Here is a 26,445-nt window from a genome sequence, read left to right as displayed (position 1 = left end):
ATACTCAATTCAACACAAGTCAAACCAGTAACTGGGTATGTCGGGAGTGTTGTTCCACAGGACAATAATGCAATAATACTCTTTTGCTTTTATTATCATAAAATTTTATAATTTCCTATGATGGATAGCTCTTCCGTTTTTCTATTGCATATAATTTAATTATTTAATTTAAACAGGACCGTCCGCTAATCATGCATTGAAACAAAATTGACATTTGTTGCAACCCTAATAAAAGAAAACCCTAATATTTTCCACATGATATGACGCCGAGCAAATTCAATCAAAGAAACAGAGCTGTTTTATAATATTAAATATTACGCGTATCAGATTGGCCATAATTTGCAATGTTATCAAATTTTTTAGGAAATATAACTAAGATATATAATATTCTTCATCTCACAAATATTCTATTAACATGACTCGCTCATCTAGGACTATGGCCATTGTTCCAGATATTTGTCCAGTTGATCCATATGCCTTGCCTACAGCCCAGTAGACGTAGTAAATTTGGATGTGAGTTTTGATTAAAATTTATTGCAAAGTACGGCAAAAAAAAATAATTTATTTAATTATTAAACGAAAATAGAATGATACATTACAAATATGACAAAGCCACCGGAGTCGACTCCGATATGTCGGTTATTAACAAGGGGAATTCCCATTTTATAAGTATGGAATTCTAATAAAAGCGCCGGCACGCTTGTATTCCGTATTCCATGTGATATAAATATTAAAACAAGAGAGTTTCATATTCTGTTTCTTTAAAAATGGAGCACAATACAACAGAGGTAATTGAAAATGCAGTTTTAACAACGCCAACAGTAGAGGAAAACCGTAAAAAAGCGGAATCCAACTTCGAAAATTCAGAAACTGCAAACATCGAAATTGCAGATATGGAACAAGAATATGAGGACATTGGAAATAATATTGAAACACAAGAATCAGTACCAACAAGTCAAACGCCATCACTTAATCCTGAAACAGAAAAAATGACCACAGGACCCAATGTTATGGACACATCTTTAGTAGTTGAGAAAGAGGAGAAAAATAACACAGAAATCGATCTTTCTACTGCTAAAAATGAGTTACTACAATCGTTTGATACACTGGAGACCACCAATATTTCTGTAGTACCATCCACAATTGGTGAAAAAGTAGTTGCACAGTCGCTTGAAACAACACTTCTTGCATCTTTCGAACTGGGAAAGGGAAATTTTTTTAAAGGATGCAAATGGGCACCAGATGGATTATGTTTAATGACTAATAGTGATGATAATATAATACGACTTTACAACACTCCAATGGAAATTTTATCTAAAAATTGGGATAAATCACCTTTCAAGATCGAAGTTTGTTTAAAGCTGAAGGAGGCCGAAACTATATACGATTACACTTGGTGGCCTCGAATGAACTCTATATATCCTGAGACGTGTTGCTTAGCAACAACTGCAAAAGATCAACCAATTCATCTCTGGGATGCTTTTAATGGTGATTTACGAGCGAGCTATATTGCAAAAAATAGCGTTGATGAAATTACCGCTGCACATTCAATTGCTTTTAGCCCTGATGGTTTACAAATGATATGCGGATTTACAAAGTTAGTACCGCAATTTTACATAATTTGTATACAATCCCAAAAATTTTTCTTCAAGAGATTTTTTGTGTGCGATATATCTATAGCCTACTTCACTATCAAGCCTACATATTGTTTACTTTGATTTGGCTCCGCGGTGTGGCGCATCGTGCTTAGCATTAGGAATATGCTCGCCACTGCACTTCTGATTACCTCACGTGGGTTCGCAGGTTCATGAGCGAGAGGATTGCTGGATCGCCGTCATAGGGTGGTTCACATAACCGCTGGTAGGTTACGGCTTCCCCTTGACATCAAGTCCATGCTTCCCAAACCCACGAGAGACCGTGGTTGGACATATGATTTAGCCGTCTAATCACTTTCCTCTCCCCCGGGATAAATATGTAAATCCTATTCTTTAATACGTAATTTCAAACGAGTGTCTGCTCACTAAAACTTCCAACTTTCACAACATTATTTAGCTAGTATTGATCTACATTTACATTTATTCTACTATTCCCTATTATACATTCCTATGAACAAACAGAGCATCTGATTTTTATATTCCAGAGAACTCCGGTTATTCTACATTGATCGTCCAGGAGACCAATGTGAAAAATATCCGACAAGAAAACACAAGCGAGCATCAGGACAACGAGGAATTATATCAACATCAGAATTTCATCCAGATGGTTCCTCCATTGCTTGCGGTTCTTACGACGGCACCGTTGCGCTATACAGCTCTAAAAATGGAGAACTAATAAGCATATTTAATGCAAAAAACAAAGGCATAACACAAGTGAAATTTTCACCAGATGGAAATCGGCTGTATACTGGTTCACGTAAGGACAATGCAATCGTTTGTTGGGATGTCAGATTTCTTAACGGAGATTTATTTCATTTGGAGCGAACTGTCGATACAAACCAAAGGGTATATTTTGATTTGGTATCGGGAGTTTTAAGCGAAGAAATATTGTCAGAAAATACAGTGATATCTGGTGGTACAGACGGCTTTATATCATTCTGGGATGCTAAATCTGCGCTGGAATTTGATCTTTCACACACCACCATAAAACAACCCTTTTACAAATTCAAATCGGATAGAGATTGTACTAATGGGGTTCATGTTCACCCATATTTGCCCGTTCTTGCTACAAGCTCGGGACAGAGACACTACGGTGAATTTTCAGATAGTGAAAGCGAGGATGAATCTATTGAAATTGAAGAGAATATGTTAAAACTTTGGCATGTTGCTGGATTGTGCGATAAATAAATTTGATAAACTTCATTTCACAGTAAATATGAAATTTATTTAAAAACTTATGATGCATGATGTGTGGTAAAGGTGGTAGAAACACAGAACTAACCCTGAGTTAATGAAAAGTCCCTCCGATCCCATATGCTGGATGGGACCATTACAGCTGCAATGCGATACGAGATGAAAGGGGTATTACACTACCAGTTATTTCCATTATATAATTAATATAGACTTGGGATGAAAGAAGAGAGTATACAGGGATATATATATATGTACCTGTCTTTTTTTTAGATTCAAAATTCACAACATTTGTCGACGGAAGGAGTTTTAATTAGTTGTCCAACCCTGGCTAAAAGTGTACCCTAATTGAGGACTCCTGTTTTTGTTCATAGAATACGATTTAAAAACGATAATAATTTTGCAAAATTGGTAAAAAAATCAACTATATAATGCTTTTCCATAGATTCAGATGAAACGATGTAACATGAATAAAAATATAAGTGTATGATATCATATGAATATTCAACACGAGTCAACACCATCCTATCATAAGTTGTCAAAAGAACTCAAATTATCTATAAAAAACTATTATTAAATACTTGGAGATTTGCATCACTAGATAAAACAAAAATCAGTTTACTTGATCTTAATTGAACTAAATTAATTTGTCTATGTCAAAAAAAAAATTCAATAATTTTTAGTTACCATATACCCTGAGAAAATTTTAAATCAATGTCAGTAATAAATCTACCACTAACTAATGAGTGCGCCATTGTTGTACTAATACTGTGTACTATACAGATTTAACCATTTTTGCAATTGCGCAATTAAAAGTAATAATAAAATAATCAATAAAAATCACAGAATTCACCAAAAATACAAATAAAAAACCATGCTTGATGAAACTAAAAAATTTGATTTATTTAAATAGAAAATAAGTTGAGCACAGAAAAGCTAAATGAATGATACAAAACCTGTATTCATAATTAGATAATATACAAATTTAATACAAAATAATATACTGGGTATTAAGATAAATCAAAGTTGTTTTTTAGTTAGAGTTATATTAGATGATTTATGTCAGTATATTGGACGTAAGGATATATGTGATTTCAAAAAAGACGGAAATAACATATACAGACAGCGTTCACCCGAAAATAAGACCTAACCTAAATTTTAAATATGATTTTAATATAATCCCTCCACTTAAAATAAGACTTAGTCCATTTTTTTTTGACCGACTCGATAGCAAATATCTCCGCGTTTTAAATGAAAACATGTTATTTATAAGTAAGTGGATATTGGTTTCCATATTTTGTATATTTGTAAATCTTGTAATTATTTACTTTATAATTTTGATAAATGACATCTTCCAAAATAGCACCAGTGCACTGTTATTTTTCGAAAGAAAATTGAAATAAGGTCCTGTCTTATTTTCGGGGAAACCTGGTAGTTACACTAGACACCAAGCATTTTTATGTTTGTGGGTATGTTGTGTAATGTACTATATTTAAAAACTCAAATGGAAGCGTTCAGGTAATAAAAAAGTTCAAAAAATTTCATTAATTTATAAAAACGATGGGTATAAAAATTAGTAAAACATATCATTTTTATTGTCATATCAAGGCATATTGAAGAAATATTAAACAAAAGTTTAATTATGATATCTATAGAATTGCCAACACATCCACAACTTATTATGTTGCAAATAAAATCATAGTTATATTCATAAATTTCGAAAAAAAAAAAATTTCGAATATACCCGCGAGAAAATAGGGTGCATAATACTGGAACTAAAAAAATGTTCGAAAATCAAGATTTACACTTGTACTAAAATTTGTTCAAAATCACGAATTACGCAACAACAATTAACCAGTAATTTCAACATTATCAAATTCATTGAAAGAAACCTTTTCAGAAAAAATAGAACATATAAATTGATTTAGTCAGATTTTTTCAGTAACCCGATTTCTTCCGATAAGACTTTAGTAACATGCATTGCTTGTTCGGCTTCGTCTCCACCAATTTGATTAATAGCGATTTGTGCAGCTTCTCTTACCGATGATATTGTGTCATTTCGCCTGTAAGATATTTGATATTTTTCTCAAAATAGAACATAGAATTTAATAATTTCCCAATGGATTCCAGGAAAAAAAACTTGATGTTATTGCTGGTAACTCATGATATTCACAGATTATATATCTGTATGTAAGTTAGGGTTCTGTTCAAACAATTTATAAATGGACCTCTGGACTGTGTAGCTAAATTCTTGTGGTTATTGTCGACAAAAATCATGTTTCTCTGCTACTAAAGGATCAATTGATTTTAAAATTTCACTATCTAAAAATTTATTTTTTCAAATTTTCTTTGAGTGCCAAGAGCTCTAATATTTCATCGAGACTTTGCGTGATATATAAAAAGGGATCAGTTATTATTCCACCACGATAGACTGCCTAATGCTATAGGAACTTTACTGAATGTCATATGAAGATGTTCCTGTGAATTATAAAAACCATAATAAGAACAACAATTTAGTAGTTTTTTTTTTGTATCTAGTAAAATTGTTCTTACCATAACTGGACAAGTTTTGAAATTGACTTTTTACTTTTCAATCTTCCCAATGCAAGACATCCACTCTCTCGTACTAATCTATCTTTGTGATCCAAACATAACAGAAGCCTGAAACATATAATGTTACATATATTTGACAGTTTGCATAATGACAAGTAGGAACTATTTACCAGTTTTTGACCAAAAAATTTCTAATATTTAACTAGTTCAACAGTAACACAACATATTAATGAAATTGCTAAATGAAATTCAGACAAATTTTTGATTTGCCTCAATATTCGACCTCGCGCCTCTTCAGATGCACAATGTGATTGACTTACCCAATTTCAGCTCTCTTTTTAAACATTTTGATTCCACTAGCAGCATGAGCAAGAGATATAGCTGCAACTACAGTGATATCAGGATCTTCTTCACCTTCCAGTAAATCCAACAATGAGTCAATCACTGCTTTGGATTGGTACTTTCCTGAAATAAAAAAATGATTTTTAATTATTAATAAAAAGCTGAGTTGGACAGATTGTTACGCAACTGGAACATTGCAGATAAATTTTACAACTATACAATATGAATATATACAGTGATACCTCGGTAGTCGAACGACTTGATACTCGGACAATTCGGTAGTTGACCAAAAAATTATTACTCAAAAGATGTTATGTTCGATTACAGAGGTATCGCTTTAATTATAAAAAACAATATATTTTACAAAAAAATTTAACATCGTTTTGATTATAGTATTCTCCCATCTCCCATCTATTGATTAATTATAAAATAAAGTAAATTTATAATTCAAAATTCACAAGCCTTATAAAAATTAGCAAAATCCAACTCAATTAAATCCTAAAAATTTCTTTTGCATACAGCTTTAATTTAAATTTTTTTAAACATAATTTCTTCAGACATCCTCATGGTTGAGTTTTCGAATGTATTTGAAGGGAAGATGAAAACTGGTCAGACCAACCAGATCTGGTTATCGGGACCAGTATGGGATGGAAACCAATTTTGTACCAACTATAGAGCAATTTATTCTTGAACATGATATATTTTGTGACGAGCCCATACTCACTCAGATTTGCGATTGCAGACAATCTAACACTAGAGTTGACATTGAAGACTTCTTTCATTGCATATGTTTCCGCTGCATATAGTCGAATCGCTTGTGACAGAGGAAGAGTTTCTCTGTCTCTCGTGCAAAATCCTACAAAAATATGGTGTATTAAAGCAACAGTACACCAACAATCCACATAATGATAACAAGATGGGATAGAACAGTGAAGTTGATGGACCTAATAGAAAAGCTGTAACGAAATTTCCGATTCCAGAATGAGGAATTATACAAGAAATATCAGAATTAAAATCTGCACATTTGCGAGTCTGTCTATTCTAGTTGAAATAACCAGTTATCTAACTTTTAAATTCTTTGAAATTAAGAACGTTTTTCTTGACTGCCATTTCTTTGCTCATAAGATGAAGTAACAATTGTTTCTGTTGTTCAGTCACCAACATCTGTTTCCATACTTCTGCATATGTGGTGTCGACCGCTTGCGAAAATCTAGACAAAAACAAATTGATTAGTGGCGAACCTAGAATATTTGAGTATATTTAAACAATATACATATATTATAGATATATACTCTTGTTTTCCGCAGAGCTTCCATTGAAAACCGCTGGTCTTTAGCACATATTTTCCTGCATAGGATAAACCTCCAAGGAATTAAAAAAAGGTCAGCTTTTATAAAAATTCTTTTTTGGCAGCGGTATTTTAATAGTCTAACAACAAAAATAATTTTATATTACAAACTTAAATTTTTGTATGGATAAATTTTCAGTTTGATTAGCGAGTTTAATTTAGAGAAATTTCATGATTATTCACTTCTTCGGAATATATGAGTACTTACGAAACATTCTTCTATTAGCATAGGAAGTGTTTATGCCAAATAAAAACTACTTCCCGAACATAATACAATATTAAATCTTAGCAAATGCATAACTTATCTTTGGATCATACTTGATTTAGTATAATATACCATCATATTCTTTTAAAAATTATGGGCTTGTCAACAATCTATTGTGTGATTATAACGGATAGATTGTATGACTGTTACCAAAACAAACAAAAAATTTTCTATAACGGAATTCTACTTTGGAAATATAGAACAAAATTTCAACGCATCGATTTATTAAATGACAAATAATAGTATTGTTATTGAATTCATGGCATTGCAAAATCTATGTTTAGTGAATATATACAAAAAAATAAAAATGTCACGAATTGGATACAAGAAAACTCATTTTTTTCATTGTGAAAAGCTGATAGATCAGGATTAAATAATTAATTTATATTCAAATGTTTCCAATTGTCATGCTATGGTCTCATGACTAAGTGTAAAAATAGCAAGTTTTACTGGAAAAACTGATTTAAAACAAATAACATTAATTTACTTTCATTTTACTTGAAATCCCCAATTGTTACATCCAATTGTCCCACCTGATGGTAACCAAAAAAATTTCCTGTGCAGATTAGACATCCATAAGTTAATTACACAGAAGACTGATTGCGATTATATATTGCAATACATAACCACCAAGCTTCCCGTATTTACAATTCTTTCAGGCACTCCAGAAGTATGTGTTCGTGTACCGATATGGAGGTTACTAATTTTGTTCGTCTACTTTACATTAAGTTGTGTAAATGAACGGAAACCTATGGGCAGGGGGTTTATTTGGCTAACACAGACAGTCCTCGAGCTCGTAATAGAACTAAAATAGGGAAAATCAGAATAAAATTATGGCCTAACCCTAACCTGGTACACATACTATGAGAGTACCATTTTCATACCAGGGGATTTTCCATGTAATGACATCACAGCGTCAATTACAGAAATAGAATAAGCCGGTCTCATGTGTAATGCATGATCACGTGAATACCAACCAGTGTTAACTCTAAGCAAATTATGAGTGCGAAAGTGCTTCGCAGTCGAAAAAAAAAGTGCGAAAGTGCTTTTGCCGATTTTAACAAGTTAGGTGCCCTAGCCTTTCATATAACCCATTTAAAACGGCATAGATACTCGAAAAAGCGCTCCTCCGGGTAATATTATGAATTAATGAGAAGCCTTTTCCGAGAATTCATGTTTAATTAATGAAAAAAAAGCGAATTTATCGGCAACGAAATGACATCTGCTAATACCTGCCCCGACAAAACTTTCATGCAGTGTAAACAGCAAAGACTTCACATTTGTTACTCCTTCCATCTAACAGACACGAGGCAGGCTGGAAACCATATTAGTTACAGGGTGGTTCGTTTGTACAAATCCCGTGCAAAATAACCCCCCCCCCCAAATATAAATAGCAATCGACTAATTAGGGTTAGGTGCGCTGGAAATTCAACTTTTCGATTTATCCCTAAACCTAATCTGATAATTATTAATTTGTGATTTTGAACCACTTTGAAAGTCGCCACCCACTGTTTTAAAAGATAGGTTAACCTACGTTCCCTCGGAAATATTACCGCAAGATACTCCCCTGTTTTAGGAGATAGGTTGACCTACTTTCCTTTCAAACTTTTTTCTCCGAAATATTACACAAGATCACTTTAAAAATCCTCCCGTTTCGTGAGCTTAGCGTGACCTAATTTCTCATTTACATTTATATTATACTATTTCAGAGCTTACCCAAAGACAAGTAATTTTTAAATGACGACATGCCTTGGTTTGCGTGCGAGTTAGTTTAAATCGGGCAGAAACATCATATATTGGCAAAATGTGTAGTAATGTCATGTACTTGCAGCATTCATAAATAGCACTCTTTGTAATGCTGCTGACCTAGTATCAAATATTCGCATCACAACGCCACTTGCGAAGTTTCCATATATTTCAATTACACTAATATGAACGATGACACCAAAGAGTTTTCTTTTGCGAAGGTACACTAAATATAACGAGGGTGATTCTTGAGAAAAACATGAATATAAAAAATAAACGAATGATATGATAGTGGATCCCAAATAATTTTGAGAGTGTCTCGAAATACCAATCCATTTGATAAATAATTTTTATTCGACCACATGACCGCTGATATCCTGAAAATTAATGTTGAAAGAGAATTACGCATTCTCAGATATCGGACGTCCAGTCGCGATATTCAATCGTTTATATGCACAAATCTCACATTAATAGTAATTGCTACCCAAGTTTGTGAAGTTTAGAAACCAACAAACAGAAAATACCTTATCCTAAAACACAATTAAAATTCAGTCGGCAATAAATTCGTCGTCAAGACGATGCCATACAAAACAAAAAGATTTGGTCGCGAGAGTTACGTGCGTTGTTTTTTAAGCAGAATGTAAAAAAATTTATAATTAATAAACGGGAGTTACGACGCCCTTTACACATCGTGTGTATTAAACTTCCCTGGTAAGTACTATTATTGGACACGTAGTGGACATAACGATCGTTTCAATATTATGTTGTTGTTGTTCTTGTTCTTGTTCTTGTTGTTCTTTGACACGTTTTTAAAAAGTCGCTTTTCTCTTCGAATACTGGACCAATTGCTTTGAAATTTTCAGTGGTTAAAGATTAATTTTTTCGCTAGAAGGCTATTACTTTTGTTTATTCTTAAATTTTATATGAATCCTATGAGATATGATATTTCATACAAAATTTCGCGGTATTTATTTTTACTCATGGGAACACTGCTTTACACTTATTTCAAGCGGTTTCGCGATCGATTGTCTTGCTCAGTACTACAGCTACTGTAGGTCGGTACTGGTAAGTTGCCATACAGGTACCGTAACGCAGTGAAATTGACTTATTCCTTCCGCGGTATTACTAATGCTGCAATGCAAGTTTTATAGCCTATCGTATGCGGAACGGAATATCAGACCTACAGGTTCGGTACCGGTACTGGTAGCTCAGTACGTAAGTACGATACTGGTACTGGTGTCTTACCACAATGAAATTACCGTGACTTATTCTTTCACGGTCCTACCAGTGCAGTAATGCAAGCGTTGTAGCACTTGTAGCCTACTATATTTGTTTATTTTGACGAGAGTCTACTGGAAACAACATAAAATTTGAAAGGGAAGAATTGTTCTGTGATCAATTATCTGTCCTAAAGTGTAAACAACATAAAATTTGCAAGGGAACAACTGTTCTGTGATCAATTACGGTACCGTATATGGCCTACAGTGTACAGGTAAGATGCTGGCTGACTGCTAACCGGTACTGGTAGCTCAGTACGTAAGTACGATACTGGTACTGGTGCCGGTACCGGTGTCTTACCACAATGAAATTACCGTAACTTATTCTTTCACGGTCCTACCAGTGCAGTAATGCAAGCGTTGTAGCACTTGTAGCCTACTATATTTGTTTATTTTGATGAGAGTCTACTGGAAACAACATAAAATTTGAAAGGGAAGAATTGTTCTGTGATCAATTATCTGTCCTAAAGTGTAAACAACATAAAATTTGCAAGGGAACAACTGTTCTGTGATCAATTACCGTATATGGCCTACAGTGTACAGGTAAGATGCTGCCTGACTGCTAACTCAGTACCGCTTGACACGTTTTTAAAAGTCGCTTTTCTCTTCGAATACTGGACCAATTGCTTTGAAATTTTTAGTGGTTAAAGATAAAAATTTTCTCCAGAAGGCTATTACTTTTTTTTCGCTATGACGTCATCAAAATTATGTGACCCTACGTGTCCATATATTTGAGCATAGCTCTCTTGTTATTGTACTTATACACCTGTTGGAGTATTTCGGACAATTTCGAATTTAAAATAAATGAAAACCCGACATATAATAAAGACGCAAAAGAAAAATGAACATTTATTGAAAAAGTTATTATTTAAGAAAGACAACATGATCGTACAATTCCGCCAAAACCTCAATGTTCGCAAGTGAGATGATAAATAAATACTTCCCTGTATTCGATCATTCAACTTTAGCGTATCGTTGTTCTGCCAACAAACAGCCGGGTGCAAAATATTTCCGTCCTGTGATATGCTCACAAATATTCTCGATATTAATATCATACCCTCGCGTATGTACTTTCTATTAGCTCATTAGTGATCCCTTCCATCCTTGGCCAAGTCATGTTTCGAATATGTGAACATTTTATTCGACCATACATGGCCGGCGGGAAAAATTGTAAACAAGAGAGAGGTAAAATCAATCGCGAATTTCGTTATAACGGCTCGTTTACGAATTGTTGCGCCTGTTATCGTCGAAAATGATTACATTTGTTGTATTTTGAGGCATTTAAGCAGTAATAATTAGGGCATGACATCATCAAAATCGTCAAGTGAGATCCTGAAATTGCAAATTCCGTAAATAAAATTGTGAATTATTCGGTAACGAATTCAGCTTTAATGACCGTTGGGGTATTGTTTTGTTGAAAATTATTATTAATGTGAGAGCGCCAAAAACATACAGTCCATACCGATGCGACTGCAATTTATATGGTCGCAATTGGTGTGGCGCGTTTATTAATAGTGTAAAATAAATTAAACGAATATCAATTATAACCAAGCCTGTCAGCGTGTAAAATACCATCTTGAGACAAATTCACTTCTATTATAAAATCTTAATTTTCAGTTATTATCGTTATACAAATAACGTGTGGCAACTTTTTAATTTATCGTCGACCAAAAAAACGCCCCACACTCGTCCAAACGTGTGTCGAGCTTGAACGACAGGAACAGATTCATCGACGACCTTAATTAGGGAAAATATGTATTTTATTGGGAATGCAAAATAAATGTAACAAAACGCATTTTTTTGTGATATAACTTTGTATTTTCGGAAACGGGTTGCCGTGAAAGGTAAAATTTGATCTAAATTAATCACAAAAAGGTTTTATTTTTAATGTAACAAAACACATTTTTCGAGATACAACTGTATTTTCGGATACCGGGTGTCATGAAGAGTAAAATATGATCTGAGTTAACCGTAAATAATGTTTCATTCCAAATGTATCATAACGCATTTTTTGCGATATAACTTTGTATTTTCGAAAACGGGGCGTCACGAAAATTATTAATCTAATGTTTTATCTATCGTCTAACTAACGTCTGGAACACATCATTTTCGGGGAGTACTCTAGCCCGCGAAACGTCATTTAATTTGAAATAGAGAATGTTTCACGCATTTCAAAACGGAAAATCACCAGTAACTGGACAGGGATTCAACCCTCCGGATTCAGTATTCTATATCCCCGTGTCAGAACCTTCTGAAAAATGGAACAAAGAACCCGTCAAACCGCCGCGGAAAAAGGGGAGTATTTTTTGCCCTAATAATTAGGGCGTGACAATATCAAAATCGTCAAGAAACTGGTGAATTTGCAAATTCCATAAATAAAATTGTGAATTGCTCGGTAACATTTTAGCTATAATTATCGCCGGGGTGTTGTTTTGTTGAAAACACGTTGAAACTTGAGGGAATTAGTTACAATTAGCGCCTGACCTCTATTAGGCTCTCGAGCACTCGAAAAAAAAAGCACTCGAGCCCAATCTTTTTAGCATTAAGTCGCATACGTAAAATATCCTGTAAAAGAAGTGCTGTTCATTAACGTCATCTCGTCTTATGACCACGCAGAAATGCCTTTATTGCCGAATTATTCAATCACTATTTTAAATCAACATTCAGGATTGGCACAATTTCAGACTTGCGAAGTTTATCACCATAGAAATACATGAGAAAGTTAATTATCGTCTTAATAAATATCTGCATCACGGTATGGACAATAATATTACCATTCGCATAAAATTGGGACGGTAAATTTACAAATCTTGATAGGTAATATTAAAGCCAACGCAAATGTTAATTTGAGTCCTCAATGTATTCAACAGCTGTTGCCGATGTGAACGAACGGGTAAACCCGAAATATAAAACTTCGATGTCCGCCGACCCACAAGAATTCATATTTGTAAAAAAGAGAGGGCGGGAATATAGATTACCCAAAACCTGAATATCGCCGCCAAAACGATCAGTGACAAGAACAATTAGCGATTACAACGGAATTAACCAGTAAAAAGGCTTTGTTGCCGATTTTTTAATGTTTCCACCACGTTTATTCGGTACTCCCTAAAAATATTCGATTCAAAAAAAATATTGAATTTTGCCCACCCAACCTCGCATATCAATGAGAAATAGTTGTGTAAGTATCGCAAAATTCCGGAAAATGCCACGTCCTTTCAACATTGTGATTACAATAAAATGGCACTTAATGGTATTTTGTGAATTTGGTGATTTTGCAAATCTGTGACATGCTACTAAAAGTTTCGTCTGATTTGAAAATCGTGCAGTTTGGTCACAATTCATCCAAAGTGACTATAACACCTAACACTTTTATAGTCATTTTGAATTCATCGATATCATTGATAGTCACATGACTACTCTCCTTCAAAGAAACGCACTGCCTAGTATTCCAACATCTGGTTTCAATCAAGGGGAGCGTTTTTTGCGGGAGAAGCGGAATCGGTGTGCTTGTATAATAATCATATTATAAACAAGAATTTTGCCGTTAATGCAAAAGCTTTATCTCCTATGTCTGCATCTCATAGGTTAGAATTCCGGTCGTTATGATATGCAGAATTGAGTTACAAAAGTACTAGTATGTTACTTATTTGTCAACTTAATACTCGAAAATATTTGTTAACTTTGAATTTTTATTCCATTCGAAATCGGAAAAAAGTGCTATTTCTCTTCAAAATCGGAAAAAAGTGCTATTTCGCGGTCCCTAAAAAAAGTTGCGAAAGTGCTTCGCAATTTTCGCAAAAAAGTGCGCTAATAGTGAACACTGATACCAACCATCAGGAAGTATTCGTAAATGAGTTCCAAACTCAAGAAATATTATTTCATAGTGCAGTTTATAACAGCACAATCAAACTTCAGAAACAAGATTTACCGTAATATCTAATTTCCTACTTTCTCAGCTTTTATAAAATAAGTTGAGTTAAAATAGTTTTATGAATTGTAACATTTTACTACTTTGAGGAACGTTCAGGATACACAAATAAATTATTTGAAAAATAAATTACAATTATTGGTATTGTGACATAACTAGACTATTATTACATCAATCTGATAAAGAAATTCATTCATATTTCGAATGAATGCATTTTTAAAACGAAAAACATGATCTTCAAAAAGACCAATATCTAGCTTCATTTAAATGTTTAAGTTTCAAAAAAATTCTTCATGACTGATGACAAACAGACTAAATAATACGTTATTTACATCGATGATCATAAAGATTTTGTTTCGTTAACATACAAATTGTCAATATCCAAAATGACATCTTCCTGGAATTTGAATTCAATTTTGATTTTTGCCATTGAAAATAAATCTTTAAATCTTATAAAAATAAAAAATCTTGCAAAAAAATACCATTCTTGCAACTTACTTCGGCCATTCGACCATCTGAATATCTTCCCCAAAATGAGAAATCCAGAATTCTTTATCGGTTTGTATTTCCGATGTATCTTCTAAATCATCTTCTTCTGACAAAATTCTCGTCCTGCTCATTAATCGTCGTAACTTAAACGCTTGTCTGTTCATCACATAATTACTAGGCTCCTCCTCGGATTCATCTAAAAAAAGATGATAAAAATATTGTTGATATTAAACATTAGCACAATGTATAAGTTGCAAGACATTGTATCAACAGTATTTTATTTTCATTTTGAAAATAGCCAAAAAACTGAAACTGAAAAAAAATTGTTAAAAAAATCACTGAATATTTTGGTTTCAGCTCAGATAATTCAAATCTTCATAATTTTGGTGATTGAAAAAAATAATTTACCTAAAAGTGGTGAAATTTAGAGGAAAAAATGCCAAGATTTTGGTCTTAAATTACTGTAAAACTTGAACATTCATTTTTTCATTTGGATTCAGTTATTAAAAAGTACTTGACAATTTTAATCAATAGTATGAATATTTGTTATAATGGTTATAATAAAGTAGGTAATAATGTAGAAAATAGTTGGTAAGAGTTTTTTACAAAATATTTATTCAGAATATAAACAAACAACACAATAATAAACATAGAAATATGATGATATGTACTGCGTACTGGTGACTGATATTCCACATGCAATGATTGGCAATATCCACGAAAAAATAGGATTGTTGCATATTTATTATGATTAGTTAAACAATGATAGAACCCTGAACTTAAACTTTGCAATATTAACCTCATCCATGCGGCAAGCTTGTGCTGTATGCACGCCAGTACCTTGTGCATTTTAATGGAAGGGTTTTAGTTTCTTATTGTGACATAGACACAAGGTTGAAGTAAAAATGCATCAAACACCAATAATTGAATAGACTGAGAGGAACTTCATGCATTTCATGCATATAGGTAAACATTCTGTGATAAAAAGCGATAAAAATATAAACCCCATATAAATGCCACCGTGTCATGCAAACGAACATAATACAATGACCAACTTACTGTCACTTTCACTGCCACTATCAGTTAGATGAGAATCTACTGAAATATAACGAGACTCTCAAATAACAAAAATTTGAATTTACAATTTTATTGCGATACAGTCAAGACTGAATGTTATGGCAGTGTAACATATCCCAAGAAGTAATTCAAAGCAATATTTTACTTTGATCAACTCAGAATAATTATCTGTAGCCATACTTGGAGATGGCTGGGAATAATCTAGTACTATTTTACATACATTCTAAAACATTTGTTTCAAACACATAGTGGACGATGTATATTCGAAGAGATTGAATTTAGAAATTTATCATCGATCTTTTTGCCATTTTGTGAATTTCAATTGCTTGAAATGGTAAAATTTCAAACAAAACTATTCTAAGAATCAATAATTCAAAATATTGCATATACAGTAATTAAGTAGACAGTTTGTTTTTGGCATCTTTGCCTATAAACTAAAATATATACGGGATGTGTCCTAAAATAAATGAAACCTATTAATTCAATTACCAATTTTGTGGGTTTCATTTATTTTGGAACACCCTGTAGTATTGAGCAGACATGCTAAAAACAGAATGAATACTTGAATATATAAAAATTAAAAAAAAATATTTCATTTTTTTCGTTCAAAAAATAGTCAATTTGGTCTGCGAAAATCATATGATGGTGGTTTTACTTCCTTAACATACCATCCGTTGTTCGTTCTTCTGCTTCTGAATCAGATTGAGTTTGTTTCAAGACTGTTAAATTAGCTTGAATACTTGATATTAAAGGTTCAAGTTGTTCGTGCATCTTGCTTTCCCCGGTTATAAAATGCCATTGTACTGCAGAGAGTGTAAGTTTCCTGAAATAAGAAAATAAAATAATTCTAAACCCGAAAAGTTGTACGGGTATTAATCACAGCTACATGTTGGGAACGAAGTGTGAGTTTGTTCATGTTTTTTTATCAATATTAAAACCGGTATTATATTTTTAAATTCTCCAGAATCAGAGCCAAAGTAAAAAATGTTGTACTTCCTCTCAAACAATTTTTTAACAAACTCACATTCCCAAATCCATGATAGGTGTTAGTTCATCAAAAGGTTTGATGGCGACAGCAAATATACTTTTGTTTGATATATACGCAAGTGAAACTTCATCCTGGATAATATAATAGAAAAGAATTTTAAAAATGACCGTCTCAGATTTCTGACGCATAATTTGAACTTTGAACCCCAGTTGAAGTAGGTATATTTCTAATCCTGATCCCTCAACTTCCAGAAATCGAAATTTTGCCACTAAAATACAGTTGAATGCAAAGTTTTATTTAATCCTCTGTCGAGAATGTATAGTTAATTAACTTAATACTAATTTAGGTTTCTATCAGAAATTTGGACTTCAATAACCACCAATAAGAATCTAAAATTAGGACACAGGCGAATAGCAAAAATAATTTGAGTAGTAAATAGTTAAATAAATTTATGTTAAACTTCAACTCTGAAAAAATCATAGATCAAGAAAGTCAAATTGCAAAAGGAACTGAAGATAACAACATGAATATACCAAAAAACGCTACAATTAAAATAAAATTACTTCGAAAAAAATTAAAGCAGAAATGCTAATCTGTAAATACGACAGAAACATCTTGTAGAATTAATATTTTCAAACTGGAAGTCCATAATAAAACTTCTTACTTGACAGTACTTGGACTGTACGGAGTCTTGACTCAGAAGAACAAGAAATGCGTAAGAATCTACAATCGCTTCACCGATTTCTCGTAAATATGAAGTACCAGGAGACAAACCAGTTTCATCAACCCATACCGTGATATCAGCTTTCTCAAGAATAGCTGAAAGACAAAAAATGATGAATAAATACAAGAGATCAATGCTCAAATATATAGAAGACATAATGGTCAAATGATTAATATAATTACCACAAAACCAGAAAAATTCTCAGCAAATGTTTAAAAATGATTTTCATATGAATTTGAGCCCAGAAAATTATGAAAACCAGTAAAATTTGGGTCTTCATTTGAAAAAGTCTGGTTCATAAGTTGCAGAGAAGAGCAATTTTCCCACAATACCCATTTAGCTTTTATTAACTAATATTGGTACGCTTGCGACCGCAGATCTGATTACCCTACGTGGGTTCGCAGGTTCGAATCCTATAATTATGTGCGAGAGGATTGCTGGACTCTTCCCCTCCACAAAGGTGGTTCACGTTACCGCTGATCGGTTATGGCTTCCTCCACCATCAAGTCCATGCATCTGAAAACAAATAGCTGGCTAACTAATTCCATAACCAACATGGATTGGTAACTGGACAAGAAGCTGTGGTTCGCCACATGATTAAGCCGGTTTATAGGCTTTCTCCCCCCTATGGAATAAATATATAAATCCTATCCTATTCTGTAAATCCTATATCAGTAATTATAAAAAAGGCTGCACAGATTTCAAAAACGTCATCAGAATAAAATATGACTTCAAACCAAACTTGGACTCCGACAATAATATCAATAAAAACATACCAAACATAACAATCTTACTTTTTATTTTTCTCATTATATCTATATCCTGATGACTGTAGCTTATCATGACATCTTTGCCTTGAAATTTTCCCACTGTTCCTCTATGCTGCATGGAAGGTGTCAATCTGCCTTCTGAAGGAGTGGGTGCCGCTAACGAAGCGTCGTCCTTAGAATGCTTCTTAGGCCGACGATGATGTGTATTTCCATTCCCCATTTAGACTATCTAATTATTCTAACTATAATTAAACGAATAATCAAATATGGTAATAATTTCAATATTTCGAGAATATACAATATATGATAATAATAGAGCCATAGGCAAAGAAAATTTAATATTGCACTTAAAATAGTATGAGGAATACGTATACTTCAGTACAAATCTGAATTTGCTGATATAAAAATCATTGATGTACGACTAGTCGGAATCATCTTATTCTAACAACCAAGTGCCAGTGCTGTTATTTTTGCTATATCGTCAAATAGTACTGAAGTATACCATACCCCTTTTATTACAACAATCAAAGAAAATCAGTGGCAATGAATATTCATCAACATACTATTATAGTAATCACAAAAAAACGGCTGATTTCTATACTGGCCTATCCATTTTTTGACAAGCACATATTAAGAAACTAATCACAAATAATGAAGTAATTTTAAATCAATCGGATAATCAATAACAAGGAATGAATTCTCATTAACAATATGATACAAAATTTACGATTCAAAAGAAAAAAAATCCCCAAATCAAAAATACAATCTCATATTTAATCACAGGCTCTCAGTCACTATCACCAACTGAATATGTCAGATTCCATCAATTTGTCTAATTGGATTTAAGGTTTCAAAATTCTAGATCAAAAGGCTATATATAGTTAGAAAAATACCAATCGTTGTTAATTTATACCTAACTAAGAATTGATATCATGTGTTGAGAAATGGTCTCCACATTGCCCATTAATATACGGGAAAACAACCTTTTGTATTAACTACTTTTAAAAAAAAAAATGACGATAATACATTTAATCTTGGTTTGAAACAGATTTTTGTTAAATAAATAAGAAATAAAAATTGCAGGCTTACCGGTATATAATATAATGGCTACATGGAATTAAATATTTAAATTTGCAACTCAATATGAACAAAATTAAATTTTTTTTTAAATAATGTTAAAAGAAAATGGTAGTTACAATCAGAGAATGATGACCAGAATAGCACACAATTCCAAGTATATTTCAAAAAGAATTTTCAAAGGTGAAATAAAGAATATATTAAACCAGGGGTGTGCAACCTTTAAAACAGGAGGACCAGTTACAAATAATTGGGTGAAACCGTGGGTCGCACCATTATTTAACATGAAATTTCTAGTAGTTGCAGGCACAAAAATGTTTGGGTATTAATCTTATGACCTGCGGCATTGGTGCATCATAGGCATAGATAATAAATGGATTCCGGTATAGGCTATGCAACGCAAAGGGATTCGAATTACTTGCACGTACCAGATTGAACTGAATTAAAAACTCATTTCGCGAGCCGCACAATTTATACTTGTGGGCCGCATTTGGCCCGCAGGTTACACACCCCTGTGTTGAACGGTCAAATTCTAACAAATCATTGTAAATCACTGGAATTATAATTTAGTATTAAAAATACAGTTGAGAAATTGTTATTTGAATATTTGATTTGTCTTTGATTTCCCTGGTTACAATCAATAATAATAATATAATGAAGGCAAATTGAAAGTTAGCACAAAAAATAATAGTTCATGAATTAGGTTGAGGAGGTTGTTGAGTGGTAGACTCATTTCCAGAGTTGTTAGCGTTGTCTTGAGTAGTATCCTCAGATGGTTTCTCATCTCCATCATCATCAGCTTTATTTCCGCGGAAAAATATTCTTGCACTGCTCAACGAAAAATAGAGAAGTTCAAATTCTCTCTGATAAATTAAGATTCTTTTTAGAGCAAGAGATGTTGCCTGGAGGAGCTTCTCATCCTCTGTAATGTTGGATGAAGATTGTTGTTTCTTAGAGGAAGATGTTACATCCTTTTTCTGACTTTTCATGTCTTCTTCGTGCTTATGCTTCACAGATTGGAACCAATGAAGCGAATCAAAATCTTTATATTGGTCAAGAAGTTTGAGAATGTATGCGACGCCCATTGCGAATCCGTCATCCGTGAACGCGGCACCTTGTTTATTCTTCTTATTCATTTTTTCTTTGCAGCTTATGCTGTGCTCAACGAAGTTCAGCGTCAAAGGCGGCAGAATGGCGTAAAAATTCCTCAAATGCATGTTTTTCTGACTGCGGAATTCTTGCGAAAAAACATCAACAAGTTTGGTAAAATAATCCGATCCTTCAGCGGAATTTTTCGACAAGGTATCAATCACAGTATCCAAATGTGACGCGGCTTCATTTACTTCATCTCCTATGTTTTCCTCTCTCACTAGTTCATTGAAACTCACGATATCATCAAGATCAGGAACGAAACGTATTGCATCACTGCAATAATGAATTCCGCCAGACCTTACCATGCGAACATATCCCATTGCATTTCCTATATGAGAAACGAGCAGTCGGAATTGATCCAAATAACTATGACCCTCAGGTGAAAGACCGAGCTTTCGAATCCCTTTATTGAATCTGTCAGCGCGATCGTAGGGATACCTCTGTCCGAGTGCGACACGATTTTCCTTGAAATTCCGAATATCTTTAATAAGTCTTGATTTGATGTGTTCATCGTACAAAAACTGAGAAAAAATGTAAAATTTTTTCTTTAGAAATTGGAAAGTAAAATTCACTGTCGTATTCATGATTCCAGTTCCGTGGGTTCGTACGGAATTCGCAACGTGGCGAATATTGATCGTGTTTAGATGCTTGTTGTTGCTAGACTTTTCAACAAATATCTGATTATTTAGGTTGTAGAGATATTTCGAAACAAATACGTGAATATTTCTCATGATTTCCAAGACATCAAGACCTTGTTCAAGAGTCTGATTTGGTAGATGAACCTCTTGCATTCTGAGTTGATATTTCTGTACAGCCAAATTTCTCATTTCTCCGTAGGTTCGCCAGTCGTGCAAAGCCACAGTTGTCAAATTATAGAATGTCGTATCGATGTAATGTGACACATAATCTTTTATGTCAATCATCTGGTTCAGAAAATGTAGCGGTTTAATGGACAATAATTGTCGAAGGCCTTTCAGTCCAACTTTATACGGGTTTCTATCATCTAATTTTAAATGGGTATGGACAGACAGGCGTAGGTCGTTTTCAATCTCCTTGCATACTTTCACTAACAGGTTCTGTTTCAAAATTGCTATAACATCTTCGGAGTAATGTTTCACCAGTTCTTCTGTGTTTTCAACATGTTTGCTTCTACGTATATGGGGAACACAATCATTCAAAACAGAAAACATATAATGCATTTGACCTGCATCTGTAGGATCTTGACAAACTCCGTCAAAAAATATTCCAAGGACTGCACGATGCCAGTAAAAGAAAGAAAAATCAGATGCTCTACGAATAGATGATTTAAGGCTGTTTCCAAAAATAATCAATCTGTCGATCATCGTCTTGACAACACCCAATTCCTCATCTTTAAATACTCTCATTTGATCGGCGATACTGATGGCTAATTTTGTAACAAGAATTCTTTGAGCTGTCGGTGGTCCGTTAATAGAATTCGAAGCAAGCATGATAGCTGATAATATATCGAGCCTTCGATCGCTGTATTTTTTGTCGACTACGATTCTTCTTTTTCCCATTTGTAAACCAGCAAGAATTTGGTATTGTAAATGCTGCACCATCTGTTGTTCATTTTCCATAACTTGCATCGCACAACGATGAAAACTGTCTTCAATAGCTTTCGCTAATCCCATAATACGACAAAGAGCCAATACTTCAGATCTTGACATTGGTTTTTGCATTGCTGCATGCAGATTCATCACTTGGCTTACCATGTTACTTAAACCAAAAGATAAATATATTCCCTCCAATAGAATTTTGACTTTGTTATTGAGATCGGCAGTTGATTTGTCTTGCGTCTGTATAGACTCCATTTTGACAAGCCAAGAACTTACTGTCAAAAAGTAACTTTGGGCTTCCCTAGGTAAGGATTGCTGTTTTGAATTCAAGTACGCCAGTCGAGATTGGGTTACTTGATCAGACATTTTCTTGTCGATTGCTTTTCCAGCAAATCGTTTCAAAAACTCATCAGCGAACCAAATGACGTTACTAGTCAAAACAACGCATGGCAGCTTCTTGTAAACATCCCACAATTGGCGAAAAAGTCGCTTGTCCAAGTCTCGAAAAATCATCACATGAAGAGCGAATAAAGCACATAATTCCACATACTGTAACCTTTGAGTCGTTTCAGTTCCGTCACCAATTTTCGGTTCTACATTTCCAAAAATAATTTTTATATTGGTAGCAAATTCTTCAGCAAAAAGTGTATTTTTACTGACTGGAATACCAGTGTCGTCATAATTTTGTAGCCAGCAATGATCCAGTATTTTACCATCTAAAATCTGCCTTTCGATTCTGGCTAACATTTTTTCAAACGGTTTTATTTTATCCGCATCGACGCCATATTTAGACGGATCCTGATATACAGACTTCAACACAACTTTATATTGAATCCAATGGTTCTTTAACACAGTATTAGCAGCTACAATTTCATTTAAAGTAATCATGATGCGCAGTAACGCTCCGATACTTTCAAATACAGTTGTAAAGTGAATTTGTCCGACTTCCATAACTTTAGGCATCGTTTTGTTATGTAGTGCTGCAAGTTGTAAGATCATGTTTTTTAAGACTTCTTTTCCTCTTGTTACAAAGCTTGACAATCTTTGTAATAATGGCAAAAGACGACCAATTTGGGATTGTCGTGTTCCATCTTCTTCCTTTATTTCTACTCCTTCGCCATAGAACAATAACGCATCATAAAATTCTTCCTTTGCCTCTTTTTCCAAATGCTGTACTTCGAGGCATAAAGAAGATAACGCGATTATAATCTTATTCAACACTTTGTTTTCTGTGTTTATCAAATCCAAAAGTGACGTCCTTTCATGCGGAGATGTGTCCAACGAAATCGGATCCAAATGCCTATCCCATGCATCAAGGCTATAACTTCCGAGAGCCGTTTCCAAATCCGCAAGTTGCTGGGAGTACCCTGAAATGAACTTGGAATAGCTTCGTAGTTGTATTTCCCCAGCTAGCTTTTCAGTACCATCGTCTAACACCCAATCCTGTTGTTCAGTAGCGGCCATAATTGTCAAAAAGCATTTAATTAGGGCTAATTATTAGCTGTGTTGCATAAGCATAAAAAAAAAAAAACTAATAATATAGACACTACCGTACCATCAGAAGCTTGATATAGATATGGGGTCTGTGGGTGGTATATTCCTGTCTTTGCTCAAATAATGAAATAAAGACTACAGACAGTAAGCGCTGCGGTGTGGCTCAACGGGCTAAGCGTTATGAATACGCTCGCCAACGTCGCACCTCTAATTACTCTGCATGGGTTCGCAGGTTCGAATCCCATGCAGGGATGGTTATGTGCGAGAGGATTGCTGGACTCCTCGCCGTCGTTGGGTGGTTCACGTAATACCGGTAGCTACTGATACGGTATAACATTGCCATGTATCGTACCGTACCGTGTGGCTCGGTGGTGTCGCGCATCGAGCTAAGGCTGAAAACGAAAAACTGTCTGCTATTTCCCGACTAAAATGACTACCGGTACCGGTATATCTTTTTTAATATCACGATCCCGATACGTCCCTACTGAAATGGCTGTGTTTGTTCTGTACTTAATAAAAAGACCATGTCCGCAATGTCTCTACTAAAATAGCGATGTCCCTTCTAAAATCGCGATCTCGATACCTTCCTACTAAAATGGCTATGGCTATGTCCGCTATTTTCCCACCTTTTAAAATCGCGACAACTTCCTACTAAAATGGCTATGTCAGCTATGTACATACTAAAATAGCGATATCCTTTGAAGCAACTTTTTTTGTAAATTTTTTGCTTAACTCAAAACAATTCTAGCCATTTTTGGTAAGAAGCCAGATTAATGAAATATCACATCGTATCTTTATATATTGTGTGCCAACCAAACGAGGGATTTAGTGCATAAATTACAAATCAAGTCCATGCAACATCCCCGGAATAAAAATGATATCCTATTCTGAAATTTTGGAATTTTACTTAAACAATCTCGAAATTTTACAAATTAAGAAAAAGTGCACACATAAAGCGAATTTTGCGTAGATTGGCAGGTTCGGGCACAGAGGGGATAACTATGTGAGAGATGATTGCTGGACTCTCCACTGCCGGGTCACGCAACTGCCTCATATAAAACAAATATCTGGCAAACCAATTACGTACCCGACATGGACTGGTAACCGGACGAGGGGCCATAGTACGCCATACGATTAGGTCGTTTTATCGACTTTCCTATCCAACGTGATAAAAATGATATCTTATTCTTATGCCCAATAGGCTAAGGCTACATCAGCTACCGAGGGGGTCTATTGCCCCCAATTAAACACTAAGTTCCACTGAAATAAGTAAGTTCATTTCGATTTTTTGATACAATAAAACAAAGAAGCGAAATACGCGCAAAACTAACAAATAGCGGAAAATCAGAAAAGTGCGCAAAATCTAAAAAATAAAAATCTGATACCCTTTCACTTACCCTACAGCCCAAACAGCAAACAACACATTAAAGTAAATTTAAATAATATATATTTCAGGCATAAATACTTGGGTGCAAACGTCCAACTTTAAAATTAAATTAGATGTAGGAAATAGAATCGTCAACACGAAGCAAAGCAATCGGAAGCAAAGCAATCGGAAATCGGTCTGAATTCATTGAAAAAGTAAAACAAAAAATTATTACAAAAAACTATTTGTTGCAGAAATGACAAAAGGAAGCTCTATGGTGAAAAGGAGTTCTTTCAAAAGAAATAATAAACTAGAATAATATAAGCTTCGAATAACTGACGATTAATATGAAAGTCTCATTGCTGAATTTTATAGACAGCTAGTTTCTGATCTGTATAGGGAAATATGAAAAAATATGTAATCTACTAAAATGCTTGTGGTCCCACTGAAATACTCGCATATCCTCAACAAAGTGCATATAACCGGTTATTATATTCACTTGGATAATCACTAAAATGGATACTTCCTTAATATTAAAATGGCACTAGCCGTATGTTAGTAGCCTAGTTTACTAGGAAGATCAAAAGTCAGGTTTTGGATAAATGTGTATTTTTCATACGCAACTTTTTCATTTTTTATCTTACTGAAACCAATTTCCACCGATTTCGTTTTGAAGCAAGTTAAATCAACTACAATAACTATCATAATTCTATGTACGTATTGGCTACCACTGGGGCTGTGATTTCTGGACGAAATTAGAAATTTTGACATCGTGATTCTCACTCAACAATCGCATGATTATTCAGTATTGGAAACTTTTGAAAGTAAACGGATACGTTGAAAATTTGAGTAGAAATTATATATATTTAATGTAATATTGAGTTGTAAACAGGCCGTTATCATTGATAACACGGCCAGATTGCGCCCATACGATTAGCTTTCCTACGTCGGTAGACATTCTCCATCTTTATCGCCAAACTTTGAATGCCCAGTGAACTGTTTTAGTAATAAAATGAACCCTGATTTTAACACAGTTGGTGGGTCCTATCCAGTGGTGAAATTCAAATTTTTTGTCAGCCGGTTTCATCACAAATATCGGTACTCCCGAAGTATGCGCACCAAGATGTCGCACAACCTGAACAATAACTTGGTACACAACCTGAGTTCAGGTTGTGCGCCATCTTGGTGCGCATACTTCAGGAGGTCCCAAATATCATATGCCGGTAACAGTCGGTTCTGTTACAAACAGAACATTGACAGTAATCAGTAAAGCTAACCGGTTTGCTGATCTCATAAAATTTCTTGAGACGGTTCTATAGAACCGGTGCGAACCGTCTGAATCCCACCACTGGTCCTATCCCATACATCGGTATTACAGGAGTAAGCATATTATTATGGATGTATTGCACAAATGACGCGATTTTTT

The 26,445-nt window shown here is 34.1% G+C and overlaps 3 protein-coding genes across 5 annotated transcripts; 1 reads left to right on the top strand and 2 right to left on the bottom strand.

Moving 5' to 3' along the window:
• The first annotated feature begins 671 nt into the window (after window positions 1-671).
• On the top strand, window positions 672-2,893 carry LOC120333623 (telomerase Cajal body protein 1-like). Its single transcript, XM_039400954.2, has 2 exons — window positions 672-1,597; window positions 2,141-2,893. Exons 1-2 carry the CDS (start codon window positions 768-770, stop codon window positions 2,841-2,843), a joined length of 1,533 nt encoding a protein of 510 aa, XP_039256888.2. The 5' UTR covers window positions 672-767; the 3' UTR covers window positions 2,844-2,893.
• Window positions 2,894-3,233: 340 nt separating this feature from the next.
• On the bottom strand, window positions 3,234-18,692 carry LOC120333624 (uncharacterized). 3 transcript variants are annotated; one of them, XM_078109624.1, is made up of 11 exons: window positions 18,378-18,692; window positions 17,524-17,678; window positions 16,896-16,990; window positions 16,540-16,694; window positions 15,854-15,892; window positions 14,804-14,990; window positions 6,809-6,951; window positions 6,466-6,597; window positions 5,720-5,864; window positions 5,400-5,507; window positions 3,234-4,909 (listed from the first exon to the last, which is right to left on the bottom strand). In XM_078109624.1, the coding sequence occupies exons 1-11, from the start codon at window positions 18,571-18,573 to the stop codon at window positions 4,771-4,773; spliced, it is 1,494 nt and encodes a 497-aa protein (XP_077965750.1). In that variant the 5' UTR covers window positions 18,574-18,692; the 3' UTR covers window positions 3,234-4,770. The 3 variants fall into 3 exon arrangements, with proteins under 3 accessions (XP_077965750.1, XP_077965751.1, XP_039256891.2); XM_078109625.1 differs by having other exon boundaries at window positions 15,854-15,889; XM_039400957.2 differs by lacking the exon at window positions 15,854-15,892.
• LOC120333622 (WASH complex subunit 4-like) lies at window positions 18,596-23,658 on the bottom strand. Its single transcript, XM_039400953.2, has one exon. The coding sequence runs from the start codon at window positions 23,621-23,623 to the stop codon at window positions 20,123-20,125; it is 3,501 nt and encodes a 1,166-aa protein (XP_039256887.2). The 5' UTR covers window positions 23,624-23,658; the 3' UTR covers window positions 18,596-20,122.
• Window positions 23,659-26,445: the final 2,787 nt, after the last annotated feature.

This window comes from Styela clava, chromosome 15 (genome assembly GCF_964204865.1).
Source record: "Styela clava chromosome 15, kaStyClav1.hap1.2, whole genome shotgun sequence".
In the NCBI taxonomy this organism is placed as follows: Eukaryota; Metazoa; Chordata; class Ascidiacea; order Stolidobranchia; family Styelidae; genus Styela; species Styela clava.
Note: the sequence above shows the minus strand (reverse complement) of the source record. Positions and strands in the feature narration are given on the sequence as shown.

Bases quoted from the DNA above. Each gene is read 5' to 3' on its own strand.
- LOC120333623 (XM_039400954.2), top strand. From the start codon at position 768: ATGGAGCACAATACAACAGAGGTAATTGAAAATGCAGTTTTAACAACG. The intron at 1,598-2,140 runs GTTAGTACCGCA...TTTATATTCCAG, and splicing joins ATGATATGCGGATTTACAAA to AGAACTCCGGTTATTCTACA.
- LOC120333624 (XM_078109624.1), bottom strand. From the start codon at position 18,573: ATGGGGAATGGAAATACACATCATCGTCGGCCTAAGAAGCATTCTAAG. The intron at 16,991-17,523 runs GTAAGAAGTTTT...TATATTATCCAG, and splicing joins TACAGTCCAAGTACTGTCAA to GATGAAGTTTCACTTGCGTA. The intron at 5,508-5,719 runs GTAAGTCAATCA...TATATGTTTCAG, and splicing joins AAAAAGAGAGCTGAAATTGG to GCTTCTGTTATGTTTGGATC.
- LOC120333622 (XM_039400953.2), bottom strand. From the start codon at position 23,623: ATGGCCGCTACTGAACAACAGGATTGGGTGTTAGACGATGGTACTGAA.